Source organism: Lolium rigidum, chromosome 7 (genome assembly GCF_022539505.1).
Source record: "Lolium rigidum isolate FL_2022 chromosome 7, APGP_CSIRO_Lrig_0.1, whole genome shotgun sequence".
In the NCBI taxonomy this organism is placed as follows: domain Eukaryota; kingdom Viridiplantae; phylum Streptophyta; class Magnoliopsida; order Poales; family Poaceae; genus Lolium; species Lolium rigidum.
Genome location: NC_061514.1, coordinates 281,372,005 through 281,382,895, shown reverse-complemented (window position 1 = coordinate 281,382,895; position 10,891 = coordinate 281,372,005). Strand labels below are relative to the sequence as shown.

At 43.2% G+C, this 10,891-nt stretch overlaps 1 protein-coding gene and 1 non-coding gene across 2 annotated transcripts; one reads left to right on the top strand and one right to left on the bottom strand.

The window, feature by feature from the left end:
- Positions 1 to 5,561: 5,561 nt before the first annotated feature.
- On the bottom strand, positions 5,562 to 5,633 carry TRNAH-GUG. Its single transcript has one exon. It is a non-coding gene; the product is annotated as a tRNA-His (tRNA).
- A 1,106-nt stretch (positions 5,634 to 6,739) lies between these two features.
- On the top strand, positions 6,740 to 8,925 carry LOC124677655 (suppressor of disruption of TFIIS). The gene is made up of 8 exons (XM_047213618.1): positions 6,740 to 6,780; positions 7,401 to 7,466; positions 7,579 to 7,644; positions 7,725 to 7,822; positions 7,922 to 8,047; positions 8,183 to 8,386; positions 8,455 to 8,520; positions 8,607 to 8,925. Exons 2-8 carry the CDS (start codon positions 7,421 to 7,423, stop codon positions 8,766 to 8,768), a joined length of 768 nt encoding a protein of 255 aa, XP_047069574.1. The 5' UTR covers positions 6,740 to 6,780; positions 7,401 to 7,420; the 3' UTR covers positions 8,769 to 8,925.
- Positions 8,926 to 10,891: the final 1,966 nt, after the last annotated feature.

Below are 10,891 nucleotides of genomic sequence, written 5' to 3'. Positions count from 1 at the left end.
GTGATTCAAAGTTCCACAGATAGGTATTGAAAAGATCTACAACTTGGCGTTGGTCTCATCCTCAAATTCGTTACGGATTTTGCATGGTAAATAAAGTTCTGAAAACATGCAGAATCACTGTTTGTTAGATTTCTCCCGTTTTACAAAACATTTTTGAGCAAACTCAACTGTGGGTGGAAGCCCTTATCAGTACCTTCATTTTGGCGGTGGTTTCACTTCGATTGACCTCCTAAAATTGAAATGGTTCACAGATCAAGATCTGATCAGATCTGACTTTGTCGAATTAAACCAGGAGCTTGGAGACGAATTTCTGAATGAAACCAACTGGGTAAGAACCACCTATTCAATACCTTTCAGATGCAGCAGACCTCATATTTTTATGATTTGTGTATGATTTTTGATGAATTAAACTTGTTCTGTATGTTCTGCAGACATGGCTGTTAGCTTTTAATTCATCAAAAATCCATTTTTGAACCTAATTAAGTGATTCCACTTCTGTAGGATTACTGAATGTTTTCTTAATCATCTCAAACAAGTTTCAAACCTTTATCTGTTGTGCAACTCCATAGTTAAAGCAAATAGTGAAAACATGCAGTAAACTTGTAAATCCATTTGTGAGAGTTTCAGAAATAATTTGAACCCAAATCCAATTGTGTGTGAATCTCTGTTTAAATATCTTTCAAATGCCAGTGGCCTCATATTTTTAGGATTTTTCTACGATTTATGGCTTACAGATCTTGTTTTCTGTACAGTCAGATTCAAAGAAATTCCTAAAATTGTAGGTTTAATATTTTTGGGTGAATCCAATTGGGTTAGTCTTGTATTAGTACTGGCCATCTAGGAAAAATATTATTAGTCTCTTTTCATGCATATTTGTTACTGTTAGTAATGTATATGGGTGACATGCATTGTTGGACCAAAACTTGTTGGTTTATTTAAAACCCTTGACCAACTCTTTCTATTAGCATTGGGCAACCTTTGTTTTATGCTTGCAAAACAAATCCTCTGCAACTTAACATTAGCCCTGATTGTTTTGCTTAAGTTTTCAAATGATGTGGAATATGGTTTGCTTCCTATTTTGATGTTGTGTTATGTGAGCAAACTAAGTTAGGAAAACTGTTTTTTAAATTAAAACTCTTAAAGTTGTTTTGTAGTATCTATAAGTCCTTAGTATGTTATACCTTGGCTGCATGGATAGTTGTTGATTGTTGCATGATGTTTTGTTGGTGCAATGTGATTGATTGTGTTCCTTTTATATTTTTCCGGCGATAGATGCGCACAATTCCGGAGAAGAAGAAGAAGTGGAATCGGACGAGGATTTTATTTATGTTGTTGGGATTCTTATATTGATGGAGTTGAAGAAGTCCGGGGACAAATAAGCCAAGGCAAGCCATCTTTTGATCTCTGATCCGGTGTCTAGTTGGATGTCATTTGTTGATGTTCAAAGCACCTTCATTCTATGTGTGTTATTCTCTCTTTTTATGTCATCTATGTGTGATTGCAAGTGGGGTACTCACTAGTGGTGATACTCCACTATTGTCGTTGTGATTATGGGATGCATGGCATCATGGCCGTGCTATTCCACTTGGTCATCTTGTATGCTCAACTTGAGCATCTTCCCTCTCAAGATAGTAACTTACACCACACCCACCACTTTTGTAATTTAGAGGTATCAATGTCATGATCTTGGTATATTCTCAACTTGAGAGGAGTATGCCGTGTACCCATTGGAGAGTATGTTGGATAGTGATACTCCACTATCTAAGTTGTACTTTTAGCACCACAAATCTGAAAGTATAATCCTCTTTGTGTTGGCATCATACATGCTTATCTTAAGCGAGTATGATCCACCCATTACCCCTTTATACCTTCTATGGCAAGATGACTCTCATCTCGGCCATAGTGCAATTCTAGTTCAACTCATGAAACTATAGGTTGGGAACCCCTCAAGGCTTACCTTGTTGTAAATGTTTTATGAAAACCTTGGGTGAGTTAACCCAAGCGTATGGTTTAAGAAAGCAAAGGATCTTGGTAAAGATGTTCGGAAAAGTGGTGTATGGCTGTTTGTTGAACAACCAAGGTGTTGTGGGAAAAATGGTTTTAAAAAGGAGCATCTGCGTATAAGTGTACACCAGCCCAACTTTTATCGCGCAACCACTCTACCCTGGTGTGGGACGGGGCTTAGCCCGTAGTTTGTTGAAGCTGGCAGGGAGCACCCTTCACAACTTTCTAGGGAGGGTCATGACGACCTCCGACGCCGGGTTGCGCTCCGGAAGAGGCAATACACTCGTCTTAACGCGATAGCCGGACGATTGCGAGGGTCTTCTGTCATGGCGCCGGAGATACGCTCAAAAGGAGGTATGCTTCGCCGGGGTGCCGGGAAGGGGTAAGCCCGCAGGGAAGGACTCGTGCCGGTGGAGATGGGCGAAAGGTTATGTCCGGGTATCCGTCGTGGCATATGTTGTTATGCGGGGATGATGCCCACACGATAGGTATCCGGATAGTTGTGGGGAAAGTGTGCAAACTCTGCAGAGTCAAATCTATTCGAATAGCCGCGTCCGCGGTCATGGACGGGTTGCAAAGGTCTACCTTTACCGGGGCTTGAGTTTTGTTTTGATAAATACTTTGCAAAGAAAGTGTTGTGTTGGATGTACCGGAAGGGTACGGAAAGTGGGCGTGTGTTGACCATATGGAGATGGTCGTGGGAAAAATTGAGACCAAGTGGGGAACTCTTTCCTAGTGTTTCATGTAGAGGAACTCTTCTTTAACAAAGATATAGAGATGTCATAGGACTTCCTAGTATCCCCATCACCTGAGATGGCGGTATGCTAACTCTTCTTCAATAAAGATATAGATATGCCATAGCTATCTTTTGAAGTACCTTCTTCAATAAAGATATAGAGGTGTCATAGTATCACTTTAGTGTCTCCATCAAATGCGATGTCGGGATGCTATATCCACAAGAGAAACTATTTCTCTTTCACATGCTATATCCACAAGAGAAACTATTTCTCTTTCACATGCTATATCCACAAAAGAAACTATTCTTCCTCTCTTGTCTCTTTTAGTTAGCATTGTTAGCACCCTTCTTCATGGTTTGCGAGTACAATTCCAAATGTACTCACGGCTTTGTCCCTGGCTATTTACTTGGCCAGACTTGGAGGAACACGACGAATGAAGAAGGAGTTGGCGACGTCTATGCAAGCTAGGAACGTCTTCCCGCTCGGTTGCTCGTAGGGTTATGGCGGATGACTTGGGTACTGCGCTACCTGAAGTGATGTTGCTACTCGATGTTTAGTTACGCCCTTCGAGGCTATTATGTAAGTTTTGGTCATGTGACCATGTTGTAATTTTCTTATTCCGCTTTGTAATGGATGGTGTAATTTGATATCAGTTCGGTTATGTGTTCACGATGCACTGATCATGGGATCGTGAACTGTATACATAACAGGGAATTTCGGACAGCTAGTCCGGGGTCCCCACAGCAACCAAACAGCAGTGGCACCGTTCTGGGCTGCTACAAGGCCTGAAAACCGACCTACCAAACGGGCAGAGCCCAAAGCTCGACGGGGCCGAAAAAACTCTGTGTAGGACACCAAACAACGTGACTTTTATGGCCCATGGCCTGGACATGCAGGGGCACCTTCCCACTGTGCCAGTGGTGCAGGAAATAGGTGCAGGCTACCAAACGCGCCCTTGAAAGTCCTTCCCGGCCGTTACCTATTTCATCGAAACAATGCAAGGCACCGCCGTCGGACCGTCATGCAACGGCACGACGGAGCCCTACTCGTTCGCATCTGCTCTTGTCTTCTCACCCACCATGTTCATGAGGAGCCTCGTCCATATAGGAGCAGGGGACCGTGCGGCGGCTATATTTATTAACAGATTCGAGAACTTCCATATTTTTAAGAACTTCCGATTATGATGATGCGAAGATATGTGGTGCCTTGATTCGCGGTGTTTTTTAGTAACTTTCCAATCTGATGGTGCGTTGATTTTGATGCCTCATGGTGCGGTGATTTATTTGATGGTGCGGTGGGAGGGCAAAGTGGTCATATGGAAAATAGTAGGACGAAACCTCCTACCGGAGAAAACAGAACAAGTTTGTCCTTTTTATATAGTAGAGATAGAGAATTTATTCCCATTTTCATGAGTTCATATGTGATATTTAAGTACAAGTTTTCTGTTATGTATAGAATTGTATTTTCATATAATCCATGTGTGCATTAGGAAAGGGTGGGGGCAACGGCCCCCTACCCTCAACAATATATCCTATTAAAATTGTTTTAAGAACAAATGGCAATAGACCTTTGCATATAATTCTTGACCTCTCCCATGCGGCCAGGCTCCACCTCTCTACTCAAAGTTGCGTCTCAGAGTAGATACAGAAAGCCGCCAGATTTCCTTCCATCTCCACGGCGGCCGACGCGCCACACAACGCCGACGCGGGATGGGAGATCCACCACCCGTCGAGCTACTAAAAAGCATGGGGTGGGCCACTGAAGAACTAGATCCCCCCTTTGTATCTTTAACTTGCTGCTGATCCCAATCAGCTCCTCCTTTGACATCTACTCAGTAGTTTCTACTGAAAGGATGAATACAAAGCAATGCTACAATTTAATAATCAATAGTATTGTTTTTCAGCACGACACAATTAGAATATTTTGTATGAAAGGTAAAATTCGATGTACTGCTACAACTGAATAATTACTCTCACGTATCTCAATTGCAGTTCTAGTGACTAACTCCGTAGTAACGTGTAAACTAAAATATGGTATTGGGAAGTAGAATTTACATTTTAAGGCGATCTTAAATTATTTAAAAAACTAACTCGGTTTCAAAATTCCTAGGTAACGTTTAGACATTTTACAGAGGTAAACCCATGGTAATTAAAATAATATTAAGTGTAAGACCTTATCAATTATATCAGAATTCACAAGTTTTGGGTAAAATAAATATGTATTTCTACATATACTTTTTAATTTTCATTTACATTTTGTTTGGGACAACATCACTCAATTCTAAAATTTTAATGTAAGGTAGTATGATTTTAGGACGACTTACTTGATTTAACATCATTTATAGTTTTCGTTTTCAATATATTTTAAAGTGGTATCACGACCACTCTACAAGTTAAGGGCATTTTCTATTCTTGTACTAAGGGTTCCAATTTTTAGTCATCAATTTCTGTCTACCTTTGGTCATGAATTTGCAGTGTTACGAACAAACTGCAAATTTCATTGGAGTGGGTATAACATATTACGGTCCACCATTTCATGCATGATCAAGAGTTCAAGACATTGACGGGAGATGGAAAATCAGGAAAAAGGTAAAACATGAAGACTGGCAGACATGGGCTGTGTATCCTCGGGTCTAAAAGTCGATGAAAGGCCTTTTTATTGGGCTTGATATTAATGGCGCAAGATCAGCAGTGACAAGTCAAACGCGGCCCGTAACTCAGCAGCAGAACTAAGATTACAAAACAACAAAAAATGGAAATGTCAAACGCGGCCCGTAACTCAGCAGCAGAACTAAGATTACAAAACAACAAAAAATGAAAATGTGGCTGCTGGGATTCGAGCCCAGGTCTCCACGGCCACAACGTGGAATTCTCACCACTAAACTACAGCCACAACTTTTGTCTGTTCTAGAAAACCCAAGTTACTTAACAGGAGCCATAGTCCAAATCTTCTGTTGCCACACCGCACTACCGCAGTCATCCCGCTATCAATTTAGCAATAGAAACTTGTAAGTTGTGTCATGTAAAGATAAAAAAGAAGAAGTCTTTCTTTGCATCCATTTGTTGTGCTGATTAATCAGGAGTTCAGGATCATGCAGACCTAACTAAAGCCATCTCGTCAATCGGTGGCCAGGTAGCTCGTCTCCACTGCCCACTACCCACCGTCCTGAAAAAAGAAGGCGAACGCAGCATCCAACAGGAGTATTGAGTTTCTTGTCCTCTGAAACGGAGATCATGCACTGTCGATCTTCCTGTTTCTTATTCTGTGGTTGCCACACCTTGATTTCCCTGCTCTCACTCTCCATCATGCACACATAAAGTTAGCTAACCTGAAAACGGCGAGCTCGAAGCTCGAACAGGTCACCATCGCATAAACGGAAAGACTGAAAGCGATGTGATTCTGCTTTGGCCGATGCCGGTGGTGCGCTAAGAAACGCAACACGCGTGTCACCTCGCCTTCTCGACGAGTCTCTGAAAACAATAACCAGACGCATCAGCGAGCTACCGAATCCCCTACGTATCTCTTTTTCTAATTCATCGCCTACATCCAGAACACAGCCGCATCACTGATGGATCGACAGGTACCGAATCATCTGCTAGCCAGTTTGGTCGGTGTCACCCAATGCAAGCTAAACAAAAGCAAATGCTTTTAAAGGAAAAACCCTGCGATTCTCGTGGCGTAGGCTGGCCGATCCCCGACGCCGTCCGACGCGAGCTCCACTAGCAAGAACCAGACCAATCGCTATCCAGCCCAGGACGTCGCGTGGGAGAGCACTTCCGGGTGTTCTCTGATGGGAGATGACGAGCAAAGTAGCAGCTATCAGGGCAGGTGAAGCAATAATATTCAAGTTCCGTCATCAGACACACACCCAGCCAAACCGTGTCGTGTCATCCTCCAGCGAGCGGATCAGGCCTGCGGCTAACCTCCTCGTCGTGTCCCCTGATCCTCTCTGTATAAATAGAGGAGCTTGGCGTGGCGAAATGGCAATCCACCTGCAGGGCGTATTTGTGCTTCCGTTGTAATCGCATCTACTAGCTAGGTATATTTCCATGTTGGAACTGTTTTGGGTGCTTGCTTTGCTATTGTTTCAGCCTTGATCATCCATTTCTTTTCTCAAATTGTCTGGTCACTGGTATGGTGATGCTAGTCAGTTTAGTTTTCTTATGTTGTTTTGTTGGAGTTTCAGTGACGCTTGTTAGCATGAACCTCTAGAAAGGAAAGAAAAGAAAATGTTCGTTTGCTGAGACAATTCTGAAGAGAAAAACATGCTCAAGAGAATGTTCGACTAGTTAGCCAGAGAAGATTATCAGCAGGTCCCAGTTTAACCAATTTAAATAGTTTTGTTCATTGGTGCGCTCAGTTTGCTTCTTTTTTATTTTAAACTTCGGCAATGATTTCTACCATCATCCTCTATGGCCTCGCTTAGCTCTCAAGTTGCTGATATCTGTGTTAATAAACTCTGTTCTTATTATCATGCAGTCTGAGGCTAGTTGAACGGATGCAAGCAGTATCTATTTGTTATCATCTTAAGTAACGTGCTAAAACAACATGTAGGCGTGACGAAAACAATCCTGACAAAAGGGAAAACATGCTCAAAGAAAGCTTTAGCAGGTTCTAACATTTCTTTGCTGATGATGTTTTTTTCCTCCATGGTTGCAGACATTAGCCAACCTGTGAAAATGGAGTCCTACATGAATGGAGCCAAATTTGATTGCTTGCTATTCGGTAGGTCTACCTACTGACAGTTTTCAGTGTACTATATTTTCATGAACAGTGAGTTTTGCAGAACAGCTTTCTTTTTCTAGAATCTTATTTGATTATCTCCACACATGTTCAGACATGGATGATACCCTCTACCCACTGAGCTTAGGAATCAACCTTGCCTGCCGGCAGAACATAATAGGTAAGTAACACTTGCGCAAGTCTTCAGTTTTCACGCTGCAAATTTTGCCATCTCATATAATTTGTATCACCAAATTGCAGATTACATGCTGAACAAGCTAAAGATTGAAGAGAGCCTGGTCCCCAAGATGTGCCTAGATTTGTACAGGGAATACGGAACTACAATGGCCGGTCTGAAGGTATGTCACAGCACTCTTAGTTTCATAGTCTTCGACTTTCCTTCTACTTTTGTTACTACTCCGTATTAAAATTCACGTATTCTCTGTTTCTGAAAAAAGCTTTTGGGCTACGATTTCGACTGCGATGAATTCCACGCTTGCGTGCACGGTGCATTGCCATACGAGAAGCTCAAGCCTGACCCTGTCCTGAGGAACCTGCTGCTCTCACTGCCCCAGAGGAAAATAGTAAGCTCATCGTCCAATCCACTCTCTGATATTTCTTGGTACATCAGCGAGGTGTCAACGACAGTTAATTGTTTGCATTTTCTCTGAACACTGAAAATGGTTGCAACAGTCATAATTCGTGTTGCTCAAGTGCAGATATTCACCAACTCTGATGAAGCTCACGCGGTAACCGTCCTGGAGAAGATGGGGCTGGAGGGGTGCTTCGAGGGAATCATATGCTTCGAGACCCTGAACCAGCCATCACATGACTCAACTTCTGGCAAGAGGATCCTCTGCAAGCCGTCTCTGGAGTCCATGGAGGCCGTCGTTGAGATCGCCAAACTCGACCCCAAGAAGACAGTAAGCAACTTAACCATGCAAAATTACAAGCTGCAAGGCAGTAACTGACAGGACTGTTTCTTGGGCAGGTGTTCTTCGACGACAGCCCACGGAACATTGCCTCAGGAAAAGCTGCAGGATTCCACACCGTCATCGTAAGCTCTCCCTGCATAAATCCCCACATAATTAGATTACTGACAGGACTAGTGACACATATACACGCTCTGAAACGATGATGCAGGTAGGGAGCTCGGTGCTGGTTCAGGGGGCGGACGTGGCGCTGGAGAGCATCCACAACATCAGGGAGGCGCTGCCGGAGCTGTGCGAGGCGGCTGGCGATCACGTCGAGGCAGCCGTCGACCTCCGGTCCGCCGTCGTCGCAGAGACCACTGTGCTAGCTTGAGCCGTCGGCGCTGCCGGCGACATAATATGTTTCGTCCACCTTGAATATATTAACAGAAAAAGGGGGAGGCGAGCATCCAAATCCAGAAAATAACCACTACGTGCGTGTCGTGGGTGTACTGGGTCATGATCCAGGATGATGAATGTTTACGTGTTAACTGTGTTGTATATGTACCTGTGGAAGGATGCATTTCGTCCCGAAGAACATAATGTTGAGAAATCAGCACACCCAAACGTAATCTAAAAATACAAAAGCGAAATAAGACGTAAACTTTAGCATCACTCGTGCACTAACCTCACAGATGGTTGCTCAATCACGAAAGAAAAATATATGCATTAAACATATATATATAGAGAAATATATTTTGTCCCAACAAAGGACAAGTCGTGGGGTGAGCTCACGACACAAATAGTTGATTTCTTCAAATAGGTAGGACAAGTCATATTTGTTCTCAGCGCATAGGTGTAGCAATAAGCAAATCAATACACAGGGACACCAATCGTTTTTACGTGGAAAACCTCTCAAGGTAAGAGGAAAATTTACGAGTCAAAGCCACCCAAATCTTCTTCCACTATTAACAAATGTGGATACACTCTAGAGAGCATTATAGGATCTCATACATCAAGATACAAGCATATCTTACATGCCAACAACAAGAATTCAGACACAAGAGTTGCAGGAGACAATGTAACAAATCTGGTCTTCATAACCTTGTGAGCAAGGTTGGCGCTTGATTTAGCTTCTTCCTTCAACTTTTTCTCTTTTTCTTATCTCTTGGTTTTCTTCTCCAATGGATGTCGTCCTGGATTTTTCTCACACCACTAATTGGTGGCTCGATGGGAGGCTTATCCTCTCTCTTCCCTCATGTGGAATGTCCAAAATGACTCTTGGACGTAACCCTAATGGGGTAGTGGGATCTTGCATATGTTTGGGCTGCCAGAAAGGTTTCATTTAGGTCATCTCATCACACCTCACATGAGGAGGATACTCAACATTATGCATCATCTGACTCATGTGGGGGCACCGCCATGCCCTCTGCCTTGCAACATACAAGTAACTTCTCACTTGGCAATATCTTCGTCATCATATCCGAGCCATTCTTGTCGTATGGATCTTCTCAAGTCTCAGGGACTTGGAACTCACAACTTCTCGAATGCAGTGATACCTGACTTCAATGTGCTTGGTTTAAGAGTGAAAACTTGGATTCTTGGCAAGATGGATAGCATTCTGTTTATCACGAAATATATTGTAATTATATTTCTCCATGCTCAATGTTTCAAAAAGTTCATCATCAACAACACTTTCTTTCAAGCCTCAACCATTCAATGTACTACGCATCTTGTTGTGGGGATAACCCCCGGTATGCCAAAGGCATGCCAAACCGGATGGTTTGAGCCATCAAGTTACCGGTTTAAAGATTATTCCGGACTGTGAGGCTAAGCTTTTGGCTAAGTAAATCTATACCGGTATCCCAGGTGGGGTATACTGGAATAAGCTAAGAAGGTACCGGATTACCGGTACAGGCTACAGGCTACACTGTAGCACGTCGGCAAGACTGGTCAAAGATTCTCTCAAGAGCTAGAGGACAAGGATGAGCGAAGCACTTCAGATTTAAACGAAGCTCTGGGGCTAAAGCAGATGATGACGTAAAAGGTACCGGAGGACGTCAGCCTCCCTGATTAAAGAGATACCGGTGACGCCGGTAGCTAAAGAAGCTTTGTAAAGTAGTTTGTCTAGTCAAAGATGTCATTAGGGTTTCCTAGGGTTTCTTCCCCTGTAAGCCACCCTCTCCCCTATATAAGGAGAGGGGGTACGCCCTAACGCGGGCACGATGTGATACGTCCAGTCTTGTATCCAGAAACCTGTAACCTCTTATGATCAAGGAATAGAAAGATCTGAAGGGGAAATAGTTCTTGTGTTCATCTTCTTCTACCTCTGGCCAAGGCCAAGTTCATAGAAAATCCATCCGGATTCCATCCCATCCATACCAAAACCCTCACCCGAATCCTCTAGCGCACATTCGGCCGCAACTTAAGCCATCCCATGGCATCTGTCTGTTCACCACGACGACAGTTGGCGCCCACCGTGGGGCCAGCAGCTGCGCTTGCTGGAGTACATATTCG